Raw genomic sequence first — 22,453 nt, 5'->3', positions numbered from 1 at the left:
AAGTCAGACTCCTCTGAAAAACCAAACCAGCTCCCTAGTTTAGATTTAATCTTTAGCACTATTAATGAGCAGAGTCCATAAAATGTCTCTATTTCAATTCAACACAGAAATTTCAATTAGCAAGTTAAGGACTGAATTGCCATCAAAATATTAGTATGTAGTCTTAAGTCTAATGATATTTCACTAAAGGTGTAGATTTGATAATAAAACACAATTTGGCATAAACTTTATAGAGAGATGCTACATATGAAGAAAGTCACCTATTTTTTGTTTTATTATTAATCTTCAATTTTGCATATACCATAGGATGACTAATTGTTCTCAAATAACCAACCAGCTTTTAAAAAGTAAAATCTGGTAAAAAAATCATATTTGACAAATTCCTGCATTTTTATTGCCAAAATATTTATCTATCCCACTATCCTCCAGATAAGCTCATGTAAAAAAATCAGTACCATATATAATTACAGAGTTCTCTAATAACCTTAAAGCCAGAATTTTGACAACTATTTGTTGCACTTGATAGCCCATGATCTTTATTGTTACTAGTAAATAAGCATCCAAATTCATGGTACTTTGTGGGAAAATTCAGCTAAAGACATGCTTATTTATTTAAATGGATAATTTCTGAATGACTTCTCATTTTTAAAAATGTATACATCATATATTGCATTAAAACAATATCTTAAAAAGTTATGCAATTCCATTATAACTTTCCCTAAAGCTAATATGAAGTGTTAGACTATTAATGTTATTTGAAGGAATACGCAGATTATATGTGGCCTGACTATTGAAATCACATCAGCATCAATAGATTCTGCTTGTAAAACATTAAAAATCATTACCTATTGAAAATTTCACCTTTAAAGTGAGACCTAGGGTATGATCAAAATACATTTCAGCTGTAGGTGTGCACATCATTACATTCTTATCTGGAGATGCAAACGTTGGTCCACATCAGAAGAGTCTGAGTTTGTTCAAATGAGGAGGCTGATTGCTTAGATTTAAAAATACAGTAGTAGAAGCATCTGGATACAGTACCAGCACCCAGCATGCTGTTGCTTCTCTTCATAAAAACAAAAATATGGGACCCACAAAAATCCTGAGAAACCAGATAAAGATTTGTGTCCTTCTAGTTTCCAAAGAGCTAGTGTTCAATTAGGTTGATGCAATATTTTTGCTACTCACTGATTTTTTCCTCAAAGTTTGTCACTGCTGTCTACAGCTTGGATCATCACACTGATATTTTTCTTTGCCTCTAACAGTGGCATATCATAGCAGCTCTGTCTTTCTAGTGCTATCACCTACACTTTATAAACTGACAAACGCGATATCCACTAGAGACATATCATCATACAAGGAACAACTTCTGTTCCATGTCCTGTTTTTTGACAAATTAAACTAAAAGATGTAATTTGTAGTAACTTGGTCTTTGCTGCCACATACTGAAGATCACAATGTTGTGACTTATCTTCGAAACTGATGGCTTTGCTTACTGTGGAATGCAACTGGCTCTCTCTTTTCCACCCTTAGACATGACAAACATGCTAAGGACACCTTATTGCAAGTATACTGACAGCATGCTGGCACAAGAAGCCTCTTTTACCTGTGGTCTTTTAATTCCCTTTAGTAATTACATCTTGGAATCCTTCACGCACTTGTTTCCACTATGTCTGGTTGCCTACAAACCACCGCAGATCCCTCTAGGCCTTTAGTGCTGAAGACATACAAACATCTCAGCAATCGGTATCATAGCCTGCTTTTAAAGGACAGATAACTATGAGATCATCCAAGAAGCTCTAGTTGCTAGCTGCAGCACAACAAAGCAGCCACAGTGTTTGCCGCAGTATAACTTAGAATGATAATACATAATGCTGGTGTTTCTCCAAACATTCACTCAAGTTTGGTTAAGACTTTTGATTTCACTTAGAGTACCACACTTGTATGAGGCTTCTAGAGGTGTAATATTTCTTTTGTTTGTTGGTTGAGCATTTTTATTAACTGATTATGGCAGTAATAATGCCATTTCTTTATTTATTCAAGCACATGATGTAAAACTGATAACAAAGTTGAGGCACAGAGAGTTACTGCCTGCATCATCTTAAATGTCTTTACATTAATTTATAAACTAATTTCTCAAATTGTAATATTCAAAGAAAAAGTAATGAAAAACATGGCATTCAGACATCAACTTCCTCATGGATATGAATGAAAGAAAAGGCGCAAATGCAGTAACTCATTAACTCAGAGCTCCAATACAAGATACGTCCCACTTTTTTCTCTTCTTTTTTTACATACACTCTACATCAGTAGTCAGGTAGTAGAATATTGTTCCCTGAACAAGGGATCAATTCATCCATTCTTCAATCATACACAAGAATTTCTACGTAAATGATCCCAGATTATGATTAGAAAGCCAAGCTATTTAAACCACGTAGCTGGTTTAAATTTCTTTTGTTTCCAATTTCAAAAGACACTTTGTTTAAAGAACTTGATTACATCTAAGTCCATTATTAAAATGAATCTCAAACGGAACAGATGCATTTTGGCCAAGATAAAGTTCAGTCCTTGAGAAAGCTGTCAACCATATCTGGGACAATTTTGTCACAGAAATACACAAAAAGGAGAATCTGGAAAGCACTGATGTGTCTCATAACTTCCTGAAATACTACCCTGTGAAAGTTTCCAAGTTAGGCACCATATTGTTAATCTCTTTCCTGATGTAAAAAGGGCAAGGATTACAGGCAAGGCACAACTACGTATAATAATAATGAGATCTAATTATTATTAATTTGATTAATACAGTATGGAAGGCTTGAGGAGAAACTTTAAAGAGGACTTCCTAGAATTTGATTAACCTTCCAGTGTTGATTGTATCAGAAAGCACAAAATGGTTTTATGAAGAGCTAGGCAGCTGTGTCCAAAGTTATTAAACAGATGCAAAAGTTGTCCACATGGTGAGAAACTGATCAGAATCACGGGACTAAATTAGGAAGGAATAACGAAGTGTTTGTATTTGATGTGTCTGAAGAATGGGAGACAGCAAGGTACTTTATGGTGAAAACCACAGAAATTGTGAACAGAGCTGATCCCTGTGCATACCAAGATTATAGGGCACGCAATAGCCAAGGCATAATTGACCAAAAAAATAAAAAACAGAGGGAATGATTAAAACTTAGAAATATTCAAGTGGTTGTGGTAAGATTTAGACATGTTCTGGATGTGTGGGTCAAAGGAATAAAACAGGCCAAAGAAGATGCCAAGATTACAGCCTTGAGTGAAGAGAGTCATGGTTATATTCTCTGTTCTTTCTGGTTATTCTGTTTCCGAACAGAGAACAGACAACGAAAATAATAACTCAATATTTTGAAAAATTATAGTCAAATTTTAATTTAGAAACTTACCTAATAGCTACTCAGGTCTTGAGTCAAGGCCATAGTATCAATAGCCATTGTTGCACAGGTGCAACATATATTGTATCATATGATACCTTAAGAATCAATCAAAATCACCAAACTACCTATCTTCTTTTGTTAGAGAAAGTGGAAGATGACAAAAAAAATACACTACCCTGAAATTAATTTCTTCATTCCAATTTAAATAAACACTTTATATTATTCTGTATTTCTTTAAGAAATAGTAAAGGAAAAGGTAATTCTTTATTCTAGAAAAAAAATCTGTCACAAGGAGATTTAGTTAGCGTTCATCTATAATAGTTTATAGTTGATGCTAAATTACTCAAACCAAGTTTTCTTTATACTGAAATTGTTGATGATTACGTTGTAAACTACTCAGGACAGGGGCCTGGAATATGCTAGGAAGAGTATTGTTAGGCAAGAGAGATGCTACTAGAGAACAACATATTCTCATTACATTTTGGAATGAATTGTATATACATTTCTTCAGAGTGTTTTTGCACAGACATAGCACTGAAATAAAAGCCAACTAATTCATTATGATCTGAAAACAAATAAATAGCAAGGTGGTGAAAAATGTTGTTGATACTAAGTTACTGAGCGTAGTGAAAATAGAGCTGGCTGAGGGAATCTGCATAAGGCCTCACAATCCTGAGTGCATAGGTGGGTGAAACTTAATGTAGATAAACATAAAATAAACACAGGGAAAAAAATCTATCCTTACTTGTAAAACTATCTAGTGGATATAGATGTTAACAGTCAGAAAACAGATCCTGGGATCGATGCAGTTACTGCTATGACAACAGTGTTCAATGTTTGTTGAATGTTTAACAAAACAACATTCAACATTGCTCAGTTTATGTTTTGTCACTTCCCTAATAAAGCAAACCAAATAAATGGCAGGAATTATAAGGAAAGGACTGAATAATGGCATGAAAGACATTATTTGGACTGCTCTTGTGTCTGGACTACTGTGTGTAACTCCTGGTCTCCTCATCTCCAAAAGCATATAGTAGTGTTCAAAAAATAAATGATGAGTTGAAGAGAAAAGGTGACCAGAGAGCAACCGTTCATTGTTTCTACCAAAATGAGAAGAAGAGAAACTAAGACAGATAGAAAACTTTTAAAAAAACAAAACCACATTTCTCACAATGCATAGTCAAGTTGCATTGATCAAGGACCTGCAGATGCCCAAAGCCTACGTGGACTTAAAAAAAAAATTGATTGTGCAAATTTGTGAGATAAAAATCTATTGGGAACGGTTAAAAACAAGACACCACTTCTGATTCAGAAAGTGCTAAAGCCACAGATGGTGACAGTCAGGGTATTATGGGATCATATGATGCCCTATCTCTGTAGTCTTCCTTAGGTACTTTCTAGTGCTCATTGTTACAGACATATATACTCAAATACTCAAACAAAGACTACAATATCTAATTATTTCTGAAATGCATTTATTTATAGCTGAATTCAAGGAAATTCAACAATAAAGGATAGGCATAATAGGAAGATACATCTTAGCCTTGAAAACATTTACATAGACACTTGATTGTGGTCCAGTTGACATAATTAATATACGAAATGCATGTAAGAATATAACCCCCAAAGGAACTTCACATTTTCTCATTTGAAAACTTTTTAACACAATTTTGTACCATCATACTGGTACTAGTGTACCAAGCCGGGAGAGAATTAATTTTGCTTTTTTTTGGTAAGAGTGTAGGTGTACCACGGTATTAAAATTCCATCAATTTCATCTGCCTCTTGAAAAACAAATCATTACTTATTTCCACCTTCCTATGTACAATCATTGCATATTGTATTTTCCGTTAGAAATCATGCTGGACGATTTCTGCATATTGTGAACTTTTAGGCCCATGTCCTGCAGCAGCACTTCCTGCTACATCAGCTTCCACAAAGCAGCTGCTGCTCCAGTGTATTCAAAAGCAGCAAATCACAAGCAATGGCACCAAGTCATTTCAATAATTCCCTGTTTCAATAAGCAAGCAAAAAGTGCAATCATCGACTTACCTGATCTGATTTCTAAACCAATTTAAGAAAAGCAGTACAGTATTATGTGGAAACATGGCTCAAATGACATTTAAGTAACAAGGAAAAGATGTACAGTTAAAATTAAAATTTCAAAAGTACTAAACAGTTACTCTTCCAGAAACAAACAAACAGGATGAACTGAGCGAAAGCATTACTCAAAATCCCATTAGGTGCCTATTTTCACTTAGAGCAGCCTAAACACTTTTAAAAGTCTGGTCCAAAATGATTATTTTGATCAATTCCAAAGGGATGAGCTGTTCAAATACTCAAACCTGGTCGAGCAATGCAGTCTAATCTGAAATTCAGTTAACAAAGACTGGAAAAAGTGTAGAAAGAGACTCTAATCCATACTTACTTTTCAAGTGTTTAAAAAAAAAAAAAAGTCCTTAAAGGGAAAACACCTCGATACTCTTTGTGTGCTTTAAAGCCCGTACTAGCAACTTTTCCGTGGTGTCTCAGGACAAAAAGACAAATCAGGAAAGTTGAAGCAGCTCAGCGTTTCCGTCCGTTCCGCGGCTGCGGCGCGGGGCCGAGGCCGGTTCTGCCCGCCCGGGCTCGCCGGGCCCGGCTCGCTCCCCACACGGTCCCCGCGGGGGCGGCTGGCCGCCGCGCGGGACCTACACGGATTTTAGAAAGAGCCGCGTGGTACGCACGGCCGGCGCGGCTCCCCGGGGCCCGGTCGCGCTGGATCGCTCCGCTGGCCGCGGCGAGCGCCGCTCGGGGTGCCCGGGCCCCGCCTGTCGCCGCGGGGCGCTGGGAAGCGGCCGGTGGCTCGCGACGGGCGCGCCTCCCCCCGCCCCCGCTCCTCGTGCGGCCGTTAGCGCGTGGCAGTTAGCGCTGCAACCGCTCCCGGGGCGCGTGCCGCCGCAGGCGTTTCCGCGCGCGCCGTGTGCAGCGGCGTGAGGAAAAGCGGGCGGGCGGCCGGGCGGCGGCCGTTCCCGCCTCACTCCCACCGCCGCCGGGGCTCCGCCAGCGGCCGCTGCTGCCTGTCAGCGCTGGGAGGCGACAGCGAGTCCCTGCCGCTGGATCCGTTCGGGGAAAGCGAACGAGCGAGCGAGACTTTTACCTTTTCTCTTTTTTCCCCTGTCTTTACCACCATGCTGCGGACGCCGCTGCCCGCCGAGGAGAAGCGGCGGCTCAGCCCGGCGCCTTTCTCTTGAGGAGATGAGGGAGGGGAGGCCGGGCCGGAGCTAGCGCGACCCGCGCGTCTCCCTCGTCCTCCCCCCTCCCGCGTCTCCGACCACCATGAGGGAAGAGAGAGAAGCCGCCGCCGCGGCCGCCTCCCCCCCCGGACCCAGCAAAGCCCCGCAGCGCTGCCAGCACCCGGACGGGAGCGGGGCGTTTGCCCCCCTGGCGCTCCCCGGCGGCGGCGGCAGCAGCCCGGAGAGCCTGCGGAACGGCTACGTGAAGAGCTGCGCGACCCCCCTGAGGCAGGACCCCCCGAAGAGCTTCCTTTCTCTCCTGCTGTTCCCGACCGCCGCCTCCTCGTCCTCCTCCAGGGCTCTGCTCAGCCTGGGCGCCCTGGCCGCCCTTGTCCTCTCGTTCCTGGCCTTTCACAGCCGGGGCAGCGCCGGGGGCCAGCAGGACGGGAGCAGCTGGCGGAGCCTCCGGCCGCTGAACGCCTTGCTGTGCCTGTCCCGCTGCCTCAGCCCCCTCTTCAGCATCGCCTGTGCCTTCTTCTTCCTCACCTGCTACCTGATCGGCGACAGGCGCGGGGAGCCCGGCGGCGGCACGACCCGCTGGTGGCTGCTGGCGCTTCCCGTGTGCTGCTACTTGGGGGACTTCGTGGTGCTGCAGTGGCTGCTGCCCGCGGAGGGGCACGAAGACGAGTCCCAGCACCCCGCCGAGCCGCAGATGGTCCTGGGCAGGCTCCTGACAGTGCTGGTCTCGGTGGCAGCGCTGACCCTGCTGCAGAGCTCGCTGAAGTTGCGCCGGAGACTCCTCGTCTTGGTCTTCTCCAGCCTGGTGTGGCTCGCGTCGCTCACCAGCCTTCACTCGCTGCCCCCAGCCCTCCGACCGCTGCTGGCCGGCTCGGTCGGGGTGGCAGGCTGCCTCCTGGCACTCTGCGTCGGGGAGCACGGCATCTTCTCGGCTCAGAGCCGAGAAGCGCACTACCAGCATCATCACCACCCTCGGCTCCCCAGCGTGGAGGAAAAAGTGCCTGTGATCAGACCCAGGAGGAGATCTAGCTGCGTATCCTTAGGGGAAACTTCGGCCAGCTACCATGGCAGCTGCAAAATGTTTAGGAGACCCTCGTTGCCTTGCATTTCCAGAGAGCAGGTAGGTTTCTCCGAAACTGGAGGGAGAAACTTTCTGAGGAATGAGCGCCACTCGCTTTTCCTAACTGCCGTGTATGTTTGTGCTGGATCTCTGCTGTCAAACTCCTGTTAGTAGAGGAATGGAGGAAAATGTTAGTCCCGTAGCGAGTTTCTCAACTCGGTTCTGCAGAATCGATTTAATCCTTTATGTCTGCAGAGAAGCTAAATCATTATAATGTGTTTGCTGTAGGATAGAAGGCTCGTTCACTTTTCATACGATCTTAAGTATTAAAAAGTAGTTCTTATTGGTTAAAACAGAACCCCAAAACACACATCTTCTGCCGTGAGCTACCTTGTTATTTTGTTTGTTTCTTTTCCAAAGCCCACCACCTCCTCCAGTTCTGGCAGACTTAACAAGAGAAAGAAAGTACAGCTTTCTAGCTGCTCGGCACTTCTGATTCTTACAGCTTTCTAGCTGCTCGGCACTTCTGATTCTTACAGCTTTCTATCGACCAAGCGATTGCCGAAGTGCTAAAGAAATACCAGGTTTTGAAGGATGTTATTTATCAAATGTTGGCGTTGTTTGAGTGGCAGCTGTCCTTCTGCCTTGCAGGTTACCGTCTCTTGTTTCTCTCTCGCCCTCTCAGCCTCTCTTCCTCGCTCCACATAAGTTAGCATTAGGTTTGGGTTGATGGGATTTCAGAAACTTCTTTTTACTGAAGAGAGAGCTGTTCAGCAGAGTCTGGAGGGATGCCCGAAACGCTCAGTTTTCTTGAATGGAACTCTGTTGGTTTCTACCTCCCGGAAAACTTTTCAATGAGTCTTGGTTTTTTTTTTTTGTAGCACAGATCTCTGTGTGGGGGGAAGTTTGTTTTTATTTGGGAACTTGCACGTGAACTGTAGGAACATTGAGTTGTGTTGCTGGTGGAACTGGCCTGAGGCTGCTGCAAGTGGATTATCAGTCCGTTACAGGAGGGAGACTAAGGGGAGTATATTTCATAAACGTGCAAGTGAACAGTTTCTGGGAAGTGATTATTGCTGTAGAATCCCCCATGTACTACTGTTGTCCCTGAAATGCATAGATATTACACGAAATTTTCTAATTTTGCTGTGACGTGTATTCTGTAATGCACCTCTTGTGACTAACTGTAAAATAAGCCTGAGGAAATATGAGGTGAATCTGAAACGGTGTAGCAGTTTTTGAGCGTTCCTTTCCCTGAATTTGCACAATAGAACAATACAGCAGTAATTGTTATTGCATAAAAACTTAAAATGCAAGGATGCTGCAACAGGCATCAGAAATAACTTGTTCACTAAGTTTCAAATTATCTAATGCATACTGTGAAATAAACATTAAAATACTTTATTAGCAGTTAAGATATGTAGGGAATATTGTATAATTTACTTTCTCTGTTCTCTTCTGAATAGTTAATGCTCTCTTTTTCTATTGCATTTGTCTGCAGTACAAAAACCTCAGAAAATGTGGTTTCATTAACCTTTCCAGATGACAGAAGATATTTGTTCTTATACAAGTTACTAAATGCTTCCTTTGATATTCGGCTCAATTCCTCAAGGCATGCACATATTTCAAGTTAAGGCATTTATTATTCTTTAAGTAACATCATAAATGTCAACCATAACTAAATACATAGAATTTATTGGCAGTAGTTAAATCATACGTGTTCATAATAAAATGTAACTGGTAGACTTCCAGAATTTGATATCTTTTTTATCACTGGAAGTGAACAGAAACAACAGAGAGATCTGACGTTCTTTGTTTTCCTAATAGTCTATTATGCTTTACAATAAATATTTGTGCTTTATTAAGCACAGTTTAATGGAATTCATAGATATATGTTTGGTGCAGTATTTTACGTGTGACTTTATAAGGATAACACAGGTTAAATCCTCTGATCCGTCAGACTTGAAGAGAGATCAGACAATGCAGAGCTGATAAAACATCATTTGGGTGTGGGAGAGTGGGAGGTAGTAAGCCCATAATGTGTGACTTTATTTGAATAAACATTACAAGGTTTTTATATTGCTTCCGTGAAACTGAAGGAACATGTGCACTTAATGCTTTTCAGAGAGCGTTTATTATGTGAATTTTCTTTAAAGACTGATGGCATGTTTTGCAGATTTTTATAAAATAATACAAAGATTCTCTTCCAATATTAATGAGTGAGTGTGATAAGCATTGTTGGGAAGGTCAGTGGAGTACAAAGAATGTGCTGCAGGTCCACCAAGACAGGAATAGTTTGATGAATGACAGCTAAGTTGCTATTGTGGTTTTATTAGAAGTATTTTGTATGATTTTTAAGGAGCCTCTTGTATATAGAGATTTGTTCGAACCTCTGCAAGCAGGCGCATATAAAAACAAAAAAGGCAGATGTATCAAGTCATAGAATACCAGGTTGCAAGGCACCACAAGGATCATCTTGGCAAAAGCACAGTCTAGATAAGGTGGCCCAGCACCTGGTCCAGCTCAATCTTAAAAGTTTCCAGTCTTGGGGAATCTACCACTTCCCTGGGCAGTTTATTCGAATGGATTATTATTCTTATTGTGAAAAATTTTCCTCTTCTGTAGATTTTAGCTACTCTTTGAGGAAAATAGGGAATGCCAATACTGACCTTAAGTTTTCAGTTACCTGTTGATTTGAAATTAAGCCTGACTCTCTGTGTTGTTAAATATCAGAGGAAAAAAAAATATTGAGTTGGCTGCTCTTTTAATTCATAAGCTCAAGCCAACAATTCCAAGGGGTCTCTGCATGGGGAGTGAGGGAACAGGTATGTGCAACAAGTAGTGTGTGCACACTGGACTTGGATGTAGCTATCACTGTTTGCTGGGGCAGAAGTGGAAAGAGGGCCTGTGAGCACAAATGTTTTCTAATTTGAGCAATCCTTATGGCAAATATTTAGATTATTGCTTTCTGTACTTGAACAGGTATGGCAACTATAATGTTGGAAGGCTGATAAAATTAGATTACCTTTATTCTTTTATATGAGTATCTATGTTTACTTTAGCCTCCAAAGTTTACAAATTCATACTGTGTGTGGCTTTTCCGCAGTACATATGGCTAGCAATGTAGTTTTAGCCAAGAGGAAAGAGTATTGAATAGATTGTATCTTTAATTTTTTATGTGAGTATACTTAAATGTTGCTATCAAAATATATAAATACACATATAAGGAAGCAATGTGACTGAAATTAAGACTAAAATCATGCAAATTCAATATATTTTCTGAACTCTACCATATTAATGCTTCTGCTCACAGAAATTCATATGATTTTAGCAGTAAACAGATTTTTGCATTCTTACTCCAGGATTCATCTTGGACCTAGAGAGGAATAGGCTATTAGCAGTACAACTGCAGTATTGATTGGTATGAGAAATTTTGCATAGATGGTGTTTTGATTACACGTATTAATCGGATGCTAAATGTTTTAGTGGTACCTACTGCTACTGGTATCAAAGGGTTTATCTTCATTGACTGTTGCACATTTACCACTTTTTTTTTAAAAAATTATTATTTTTATGAAAGCCAAGTCAGAATTGGGAATCAAAAAGGCACTTATAAGTATTACAGATCTTGTAAACACTCTATGTCCTGAAAAATACAGTAGTAAACTACTTTTTTCTTTAATGTGATGGTGAACATGTATATGAGAGCAAATAACTACAGGTAGAAACTCCTACATAGGAACAGAATAGCTGATTTCTAAAATTCGTATTTTTCCTTGGGTAAAGAATGGGCCTTCCTAATTAAGTAGATAGCATATGTGTCCAAAAGATTCTGCAGACAGAGCTGATACTTTCTCTAGTTACCTGACTGGGTTCAAACATGAAGGAAGGCTGGAATATTTCATGGATAAAGACTGCTTTCACATTGCACTCTGTTAATTACAGGAAGAATCATCTTGTGGTTAGGTTGTTGGATTGACTGCCACCTCTCTCCAGTTTCTGTTCCAAGGTATCTCGTACCTTTAATGCATTACCTTAGGAAGACCAGGACTTGATTTCAAGAGTCTAAAATGTTTATGCAACTTGAAATTAATGCAGTACCTTATTTGCGTAGACAGTTTGTATCTATTGCCTATTTGTGAACCAAATTATACTTTGTCCTTAAGTACTCGGGGTATAAGCTTTCTAGTGCAGAAGCTGTCTGTTAATATGCATTTTACACTGTCTCGTTAACACTGAATTGTTAAATTCAGATACTGTTTGTAGCCTAGAAACATGTAAGCCTTTACCTGTTGGTTGCAGCCAATAACATAAAATGTAACTCTTCTTGTTATGTATTTGACAAACAAGCTCTTTGAAATTTAAAGTTTTCCCCTAATGATTGTAATGACCACACCATAAGTGTATTTGGATGTCAAGATTTGTATCTGTTGTTAACAGAATCTTTGTATCTCTTGGGGTTTTTTTGTCTGTATTATGGAGAAAATCAAGGTAGAAATGCAGGTGTGGTGAGCTGTGAATGTAATCAATTTCAGTGGGATGCAACTGAGTGTCATGTTTATATGGTGAAAGCAATAGTCTTGGAAAACTGTTTTTGTAACCATATTTCAGATGAGTAGGATTATATTGTTTCTTCTTCTCTCTAACCTTGACAAAATGTTTTGTGCTAGATGAAATGTGATATGAGAAGACTCTTGGTAAAAATTGTATCTTCTGGTTTTTTTCATCCTGAAGTTATATTCTTGAAGTATTATACTGTAAAGAAAGGATGATTTGAGCATGGTCTGCCCATAGGCACCTGTAGAGAGGTCATACTTTAAGATAGTATCCTCCAGCAAAGTGAGCACCAGGACCACACAGTGGTTCATAGAGAATGACAAAGAATGCTATTAGGGAGACTGAGTGCAGTTAAAAACTTTCTTAGCTAAGTTTACCTTAAGCTGGTTTTCAGATATCCAGGACTTGGTGGCAGTTCATGTTCTGGACAGAATAAAGTGTGGCAAAAGCAGGGAAACATGTCTGTAAGTTGTCAGTGTAGCAAAGGAGGTTGACTGTTTCTGCAGGTATGGCTTCCTGAAAAGAAAATGTAAAAGAAGAAAGGAAGAAGATCAAAGACAACTGCTGTGGAAATGCTGGATAAATTTGGAGGGAGGTGAGGGTGGAATATTACAGGAGTGACCAGAGCGCCAGTAGGAAAGAAATGGAGGAAGTCGGGAGGAAACTGGGAGAAAAGGTTCCAAGAACTGCCAGATCATAGAATAGTTTGGGTTGGAAGGGACCTTTAAAGGTCATGTAAGTCCAATTCCCCTGCAATGATCAGGGACATTCCAACTAGAGCAGGTTGATAGACCCCCGTCCAACCTGACCTTGAATGTTTCCAGGGATGGGGCATGCACCCTGTCCACCTCTCTAGGCACCTCTCTCAGCAACCTGTTCCAGTGTTTTACCACCCACACTCACTGTAAAAGACGTTTCCTCCTCATGTTTAGCCTGACTCTCCCCTCTTTTAGCTTAAAACCATGACCACTTGTCCTATCACAACAGGCCCTATGAAAAAGTCTGCCCCCATCTTTCTTATAGGCCCCTTTTATAAGAAGTACTAAAAAGGCCATAATAAGATCTCCACAGAGCCTTTTCTTCTCCAGGCTGAACAACTCCAACTCTCTCAGCCTGTCATCATAGGAGAAGGGTTCCAGCCCATTTTTGTGGCCTCCTCTGGACCCTCTCCAAGAGGTCCGTGTCCAGAGCTAAGCTTGACTGCATCAAAGAAAACTAAGGATAAATGGGATGAAGTACTAATTTTCAGCTTTGAGTAGGAAGGCATTTTAAACTTATGAAAGAAAATTGTAGAGATGATGAACAAAAGGTTCCCAGGAGAGTCTCTAGAATGGCAAAGGGGACAGCCTTCACACTGCGGTTTGTGAATGTTGTATTCTGTGATGTTAAATATGAAAGGGGAGAGAATTATAAGGAGTCAGGTGTATTTTCCTGAGGAAAAGACTCATCTTCTGACACAAGGTATGTGTGTGCATGGAACTGAAAGGGTAGTTTAAGATGAGAGTGAAGAAGAGTGAAAGGACGGTGAATTTCAAGTGACTTTTTCAGTGGGTGAAAACAATGCTTAGCAAGATGGAACAACACAAAATAAATTTTAATGGAAAAAAATAGTGGGACTTTTCTGCAACTCACTTAAAATTTAAGATGAAGCTGAGGGCTTGGATTGTTCAGGGTAGACTGTATAATATGTGAGTAAATGTTAGTGAACCATAAGCATGATAAATAATTTTAAGGATCCAGTAGATGTCAAAGAGTACTAGAGCCCTCTAGACAGACAGGAATCATGGATGCTAATAAACTGGAGTTCACAGGGTAACAAGTAAACTGACAGATTATGGTAATTGGGAAGGGGAAGTGTGACAGAAACAGATTGGAGAGATCTGTCCTTAAAGAAGACCAGTTAAGTGAATGGGCTTATTGATGAGTGTGACAAAACAAAGTGTTCTAGGAACTAGGGATGGCATAACAAATGACTGCTGAAATAAAATTATGATTTCTGAAGCAGTTTTATATCTGAAAATGGATCATACTGTTTTGAGAAAGGACATAATTCATATAAATACAGGCAGGGATCTGGTGACCAGACGTAAGTTGTGATGTGTTGGGCCATCCCTACTTTTTTTTTTTTTTTTTTTTTTTTTTTTAAAATAGCTGTTATATGCAGCACGTTGCTTTGAAACAAGTGCAAGTTTACTGACAGCAGGACAGAATAGGGCACAGATGTCCAAGTAATTTTTGTATATCTCTTTGTTTGATAGTTCAATATTTATGAAAACCAGTACTACTATGCAGAACATTAATGACTACCAGTGCTAACCTCACTTTGCACGGGAGCTGTGGAAAAAGCTGATATATTTCCAATTAAATGACTGATTGAATGGTAATCCTTACAAGTTCTGTTATCTGATACTGAGTTGGCAGCCTTAGTGTTCCTTTACGCAAACCCAAATACCTTCTACTAAGTTAACAGCATATTTGCAGCAAATGCTCCATTTGTTGTTCATTTCATAAATAGAAGTTCGTTTTATGGAATGTTAGAATGACCTTTTACGTATATAATTTACTATTTTTAAGCTATTCAAGATACCCTAGGAAATTTACCATGTGAAGCTGTATTTAGGTGCTTTGAATTTTTGAGAGATCTTCCCTCTGAGGCGCATTCTAGGATTTTTAGCATGAGTTAGCAATATAGGTACATTGGTTTAGCTGTACCCATGCTGGTAATAGTAATTGGGAAATATACATGGTATTTAATTTGGGATGAATCCTTTCAGTATGTCCAAAACAACCAGTGCTGCTTCCCCCACCCCAGAGGAACTGTGCCACTGTTAAATGGTGGTACAGCAAGTCTGTGTCACACCTGCCTGTTTATATCTATTGTCAGTCCAGTTTTACCTGCAAAGTTCATAATATAGACTAAGGTCTTCTGAAAGTTTGTGAAACTTAAGGTTTGCAGGGGGAAGTTTTATCAGTTTTATTGAAATAACAGCTTAACTATGACTCCCTGCATAGGCATTATGGTATTAGTGTCTCTCTTAACCTTCATTATTGGTCATGTTACATTTTCTTTTTTACTATATTAAACCCCTTTAATAGGATCGGAGCTAAACTAACGGCTAAAAAAGGCATTCTTATACTAGGCTCTCTGTCCACATCTTTAGCATGACTTTTTTCCCAATGTGACCTAAAATTAAAGGCCTGTATTTACATTTAGGGTCTTCTCATATTTTCTTAGAGTCAATTTAGTATTAGACATTCAATAAGAACTTTGTTTGTTTGTTTGTTTGTTTTTGTGTGTGTTTTTTAGGGGGTGTTTTTTGTTGTTGTTTGGTGTTTTATGTTTGTTTGGGGTTTTTGTTTATTTGTTTTGGTTTTATTTTTTTCCATTTCTATCCCCTAAGCACTCTTGTGTGATACTTGTTTGCAACTTCAGGAATGTAGTTTTGTTCCTTTTGTCTGGTAAATTCTCTTAAAGGAATTCTAAATTTCTGGGTACTCTAAGTTACTAATATAGGATAAGAAATGCAGGGTTGTTTTTTTTTAAGAACAGATATCAGTGAGGTTTTTCTAGTACTTTTGGCTCTCCAGTACAGTTTCTGTCCTTTCACACAAATTGCTGGTGCACCTGCTGTTTTCCAACATTTGATGACTGATAAACACTAGATATCTCATTATCTTCTGTGTGCAATGTATGTTGGCCAAGAACCTTACAGCGTGTGTGCTTTACGTCAGTGGACGGCCTCTTCGCTGGGCTTTTAACTTCGGAAAGGACAGATATGAACAGACTTTTTGTGAGCTTTCTCTGAGGAAGGGATTGATCTCTATATTTCCAGGACATCATACATAGTTAATAAAATTCAGTGTTGTGCATGTAGTTCAGTGATGCTATCTTTAAAGGAATGTATTTGAAAGAAGTCTTAGGTGGTTATTGTCTTGATTAACATCCACACCAGCTTTCATTTCATTTCGTTTGCCACCTAGACAGTGTAATGTGTAAATGCACTCACAGGCTCTTTGATACCCATTCTTGCAATTCCATAGTAATCCTACACATTCTCACTCCCTTAGAATTATCCTCATTACATACTATGAAATAAAATTTCAGTTAATTTAAGCAGCATTTTTATAGATAAAAGTAGTTATGGCCTTATGTGCGGGTAGTAGGGGAGGGAAATTTTTATTGAAACCTGAAGGTGTGATTAGCAGGCTGAAAAAGTTTAGATCCTGCTGTGCCTGTGAAATGCCATCTGCTCTGGCACTGCCCTGAAGGAATTGGCTCAGACTGGAAGAAGTTAAAGCACACTAGCAGAGTTTTCCTCTTGCCTGGCCAGATCTGTGAGAAGCAGGCTTTATTTTGCTCAGGAAAGGATGAATGTTGATCTGGGTTATACTGTTTCCGTTGAGATTGTCCATACAAAAGTGCACTGAAACACAGATGAACCTACTGTGTATTGCTGCTTATAGACAGGGGTAAATAAACACATTAATTGATGACAGGGGCTTGGTTCTTCCTAACATGTTAGTGAAGCTAGAACAGTATATTTCATATCTTAACTGGAAAACACAAACAAGCCTGTGTTGTCCACCCTGTATGTGTCCTCCTCCTGTTCTTGTTTCAACTAACTGCATTTTCAGGGTAGCATAGTATCCTTTGGGGGATCACTGAAGCATGCTTAGAAAGCAAATTTCAAATGACACTTGCAATGAGAGAATTTCAATTGATTGTGCACACAGATGTTTAACTAGGCATCTTCTAGTCTCTTTTTTTTTTTTTTTTTTTTTTAAATACTAAAAGCTGGGGAATGTTATGTAGGATCTTGCTAATGACTTTCTAATGACTAAAGAAATGCAGTATGTCTACCTGAAGTTAGAATGAGTGGTTACTATGACATAAATAACAGCTTTGTGCTGTTATGCCAAAGCACAGTTGAAAGTGTTTTGATTACAAGTATCTGTTAACTTATTTTTATGTAGTTATAGAAAAGGATTAATTAGAATCTGTATTAGAGTTTCTTGGTACTTTTAATTCACCATAGCAGAATGCTACCATGGCATGGTAATACTGAAAATCTATTTTTTCTTTCTATTTGGAGTTTCTGGTTGAATTAGTTTGATTAAGAAATGAGAGTTTGGAACAGCTTTTGTGTTAATGACCAGTCTTTTTTGTAATCACTTTATTTAATTTACTTTTCATAACTGGCAGCCTATTTGTTGGTTTTTAAAGAATTTTTAAAGAAACTTGAAAATAATATGCTTGCAAGTGATTCTTCTGTTACGTCAAGATGAAAAGACAAAGGGAGAGGATGAGCAGATGCATATGCTGTCTGTTGCTTTTAAGTGCGGCCTGTTTTCAAACCCTCTGAGACAATGACCATCATATCGGAGACATCTGCAGAAGGTTCTGCAGAAAAAAACCAGTATTTCAATCTTCACGTGAAGGATAACTTTTTTTTTTATGAAGAGTAAAATCAAGATTAGTTAAAAGACCCTAAGCTTCAAACAGTCTTGTAAAAACTGATTAAAACTCTGTGCTTACTTATGAAATTTGCGTAACCTATTATTAAGATCATTAAGGATAAAATTTCAGGAGAAATTCTTTAGAAACTGGTGCTGTGTCTGTAAATATGGAATTTCTATCTTGTTCAGGAAAGTCATTTACAACTTTAGAAAAAAATCAAATTGTGATTCATGTAATAAAGAAATGCTGTTTCAAGATTAGCTGCAAAGGTCAATACAGCTTTAATAATGGACCTATAAATGTATATAGTTAGTCTTAGGTGATTTTTCTTGTATGAGACCAATTGCTCTTAAAATCTCATTCCTAAGATTTGTAAGTCTTCTGTACTTGCCCTAACACTTATTCTTGTAGGAAGCTCCCTAGGGTCAGCAGAGCACTTAAGCTTTCAAGTGGAAAAGAACACGTGTTTTACAGTCTTTAAGGACTGGGATTATAGTTCTTACTAGTTTAAAAATTCACAGGGTTTAATGTAATTTATAACTTTAGTTCTCATTCTTAAAGCTATGTTCCTTTCATCTGTCTGTTGATGGACAGGATTGGTGTGCGTTTAGAAGGCACATGTTTCTTTTTAGTTACTTGGGCCTTGAAATTACAAGAAAAATAATTTATCAGGAGATTAATGTCCAATAGTAAATTGCTTACTTGCTTGTCTTGTCTTTTTTTAAGTGGCATTTTTCTTTCTCTTTCCCTGTCCTTATCTGTTCTTAATTTTACAGTAATTTTAACACGTCTTCCTACCAGTGTATTCTTTCTCTTTCTACATGTTACTAGATCAGTCATGTAATTTGGTCCAAAATTGCAAGTATGTTTCAGCAAACACAAAAATGTTCTGACTGAAAACATTATATTTTTTTCAAAACCTAGCAATCAAATAATTGGTTTTTGTTTTTTGTTTTTTGTTTTTTTTAAGTGTGGAACATTTTGGAACGTATAATTTATAAAACAGAAGAATTAAATATTTCTTTGCATTTACAGCATGAAAATGTTTCTAGAATCCCTTACATAAGTACCATGTAAATGTCCGTTATTGAAAAAAGAGACATAAGTAAACTACATTTGGAAAGCCATGTAAGTTTAATATTGACATACTCATACAAACCTTATCCTTTTCCTTGATACTATACAATATTGTAAAGTTATTTTTTTCATTTTGTTCTTTTATTTCTGCAAGTTGGAATAAGCAAGAATAAGCAAACTTATTCTTTGCTGCCTGAAGATGATCTGTATGTTTTTTGGTATCTTCAAAGCTGAAAACAATCCCCTGTTTGTTTATTTCCTGGATAGAGAGGACAAAGGTTTTCTAGGTTTGCTTGCTGCTTTTTTTTTTTTTTTTTTTTTGGTGAATACTAAGCCTTTAGCCACCTTGTTTATGTTTTACCTAACTCTTTCAGATTGTAAACAAGTGAGGAGGAAGAAACAGGAGTAGTACTGGCACAAATGCTGTAGTGGTTGGCTGACTAAGGATAATAGGGAATAAACCCTATTACTGAACAGCTTACTCCCTTCACTTCTCCATTCAAAATGGAGGGAAAGAATGACAGGATTTGTATTTGTCAATGTACCTCCTGCAATGTTTGAGAGCTATGAGAAAGCTTTGCCTGATCTTTATAATACTGACGTTCATGTACAAATTTAATTGATGTATTTCATTCTGATTGCAGCTTGGGTTGTAACAGGGTCAGTAGGAACCGAGAAGTGTTTTCTGTCCTGATGTCTTAAGCTTTATTTACCTCCACAGGGCAAGCAAATTTAACTGGACTTATGCAGAACTTTTTTTTTTAAGGAAAATTTGAACTTTATTTCCAATTTCTGAGTAGTAGTTTGGCTTAGCATGTCTGTTAGATTCCCAGCTGTGCCCCAGGTCTGTCCTTTTTTTTCCCATCAGCTTTGCGTCACTTTTGGAGATGTTCTGCGGTGGTACCCCTGCAGATTTCAGGAAAAGGTATAAGCCAAGAAAAGCCAGAGTCAGAAGGAACAGTGAGTTCCCTTCATCTGCCTGGTCATGAGTGTCATCTGAGAGACTATCTAACTTGGTGGACAGAGCTGTGTGGTTTTTTTTTTCTCATGTCCCAGTCAGAGTGTAGCAGGAGGTGAAGCTGGAGAAAAACAGTGGTGGTGGATTCCATAGTTGTGGATTGTTATAAGGCAGTTAACAATTCTGAATATTGCAAAAATAATAAATTGCTAATATTTGGATAGACTCCCAAGCCTTATAGAGGCAAATCTATGCAAAATGATCCTGTTATAGTTCAATCACATACTCAAAATGGTTAAGACACTTGGTGCCTGTGTTCATATTTAGATATATTTTTTAGTGCCCTCTGACAGAACATCCATGTGGGTGTTCTTCCACTTGGTTTTAATCTAGGCATCTAAAACCTCATTTTATCAAAGATGTCCTCAGCAACCCTTTTATGTTTTAGTTTTGGAGAACCTGACTGAACCTTGAATCCCATAACCTAAAGCTGTCATGTGGCTCTTGATTTTTCCCAGGGCTCCCTCGATCCTTTGTTGCATAGAGTTGGGGTGGGAAGCTTTTGCATCCCAGCACAGCTCTGCAACCATAGTCTTGCTAGTCTGTCCTGGTTTGCTTCCCTCCCCGACAGGGATATTTGTGTTCCTCAACATGCCTTGTATCATCATAGGTTTTCTACCTGTCATTACCTCGTCATCCCTGAAACTTCTTGACCTCTGGAATTTCCACAATCACATACCAGACCTTTTTTTTTTTCCCTGAGCTCGCTTTCCATTTAATTCAGGAAAGTTATCTAATGGTGAATAAAACATTTCTTTTGTCTTCTGCCTTCCTGGGTACTGCAACATCAAAATGAAGGGAAATGCAAGTGTATGGGAAGAAGCTAAGAAGTGATGCAAGGAAAAACTATACCAAGAGAGTAGAAAAGCCTGCTGACAGAAGGATCTGCATTTAGATAAAAACATCACTGACATGCTAACAAATAGTTAATTGCTGACTAAGCCAGAGTATTGATCATATCATGTAAACATGGTATCCCTCTTTTGTTTCTTATTTTGTAGGTAAATATAGTTGCCAGTGCATACCTGCACACTGTTCTTTGGAGCTTTATTTCAGGCTACTCGTTTGTCTGTGCCCCTGAGCTTTTTGGGTTAACACTGTATTTTTTGTTTTTGAATATGCGTAAGCTGTGATAATAGATTTAAGCAAGAAGGCCTCCCAAGAAACGGGAGAATCTGTGACGTATTTGAAAAAATGAGACTTTCAGTTACTGGAGAATCAAGGACTGGTTTAGATCTCCTTTTAGAAGCAGTTCTAACTTGATAGGAGCCTGGCCTCCTGAGTGAGTAAACTTTTGTGAAAGAAATAGTGAAAAGTCCCTGAAGGCACCTCCTCCCTGCACCTTCACGTTTCAATACCTAGTTCTCTGTAGTGGTCGGGAAGCTGCTGTGACAGGTTGGTCGGGCTGTCATCTGTCTATTTCAGAATGCTTTAGGGGATTTCCCACTGAAACTTGCTCTGGTTAGATCAGGCAGTGAAGGTGCGAGACTTTTATCAGCAGTAAATTTCATGTGCATTGTGCCTTGGTGAGCATTGTCCAGAATTTTAAACAAAATATTACTTTTATTTTGCCTTTTTTTTTTTTTGTGCACCACGCCTTTTCCATAGTACAGAAAAACAGTTATGTTTTATACTGGGTAAGCACTGACGTTAGCACGTAAAAGCCCTGTGCTGGAAATAGTTTTTTTCGAGTTTATTCATGTCCTGAAACGACCAAATTAACATTTTAAAGTAAACCCTTAAATTATCCTTTTGTGTGTGTGTGCAGTGTATTGTCAGGCTAATATTTGCATTTTTTTATTGATGTGGTTGATTTTTATTATTTTCTCTAAAGTCTGTATTTCCTCTGAAAGATAACATTGATGAGATCCATGCTCTACACTTTTTTTAGATCAAAATGTGATTTTTGTTTTCCTTGGTGTATACAGTAACTGGTTTGTGATACATTTTTAAAATATGCTTCCTACTTACATATGAATACACACCTATTTGAAGTGAATGGGAAGTAGTTTCACAGATGCTCTTGATGTTTGTATCTAATTTACTCTGGATATAGTATAAAATCAGGAACATTCTGGAGCTATACATTTAAAAACAGACACAGAAAAATTGATATTTTATGTAGAATCTGCAAGTGACTTTTTTTTTTTTTTTCACTTAATTTGTGGCAGAAACTTTCAGTATTGCAAATGCAAATGAAAAGATATCTGTTAGGTATTTATTTTAGACAATGTTTTTCTCAGATTTTCCTTCTCAGTTGAAAAGAAAATGCAGTGCAGACAGCTGCTGCAAAGGTGTGAGGAAAATAAAAATGAGTACACAAAACACAGCTGTAAAAGTTAGTTTATAAGTAGGATAGATTAACTGTGAAGATGTTAGTCAAGGGTTAAGCTCAGTGTGTTTCGCTGGCTGCTGAGTGAAACAGGATGCAGTGACTACATTGTCAGACTGCTGGTGTGAGTGCAAACAGATGAGGAAATGCTGGATCAGGCACTTCAGCAACTTGAGCTGTTACCTCGGAAACCGCTTGCGTCATACTTGCCAGCAATTAGCTTACAGTTCTTTTATTTTTGATAGTGTTGCAAGCTGAACTCGACTGTTACAAAGGAAAAGACTGGCTTCATCTCAAACCGTTTGGTTGTGGCTGTGGCTATG

The 22,453-nt window shown here is 39.0% G+C and overlaps 1 protein-coding gene across 1 annotated transcript in view; it reads left to right on the top strand.

Moving 5' to 3' along the window:
* Positions 1 to 4,894: 4,894 nt before the first annotated feature.
* PDE3B (phosphodiesterase 3B) overlaps positions 4,895 to 22,453 on the top strand; it is a 90,911-nt gene continuing 73,352 nt past the window's right edge. Inside the window, exon 1 of the mRNA XM_080346100.1 lies at positions 4,895 to 7,748. Coding sequence (XP_080202226.1) covers positions 6,714 to 7,748 — 1,035 coding nt within the window. The 5' untranslated portion in view covers positions 4,895 to 6,713. The remainder of the gene's footprint in view (positions 7,749 to 22,453) is intronic.

The sequence above is a fragment of the Nesoenas mayeri genome (genome assembly GCF_963082525.1).
Source record: "Nesoenas mayeri genome assembly, chromosome: 5".
NCBI lineage: Eukaryota > Metazoa > Chordata > Aves > Columbiformes > Columbidae > Nesoenas > Nesoenas mayeri.
The sequence above is the reverse complement of the archived record's forward strand: the minus strand, read 5'-3'. Positions and strand labels throughout refer to the sequence as shown.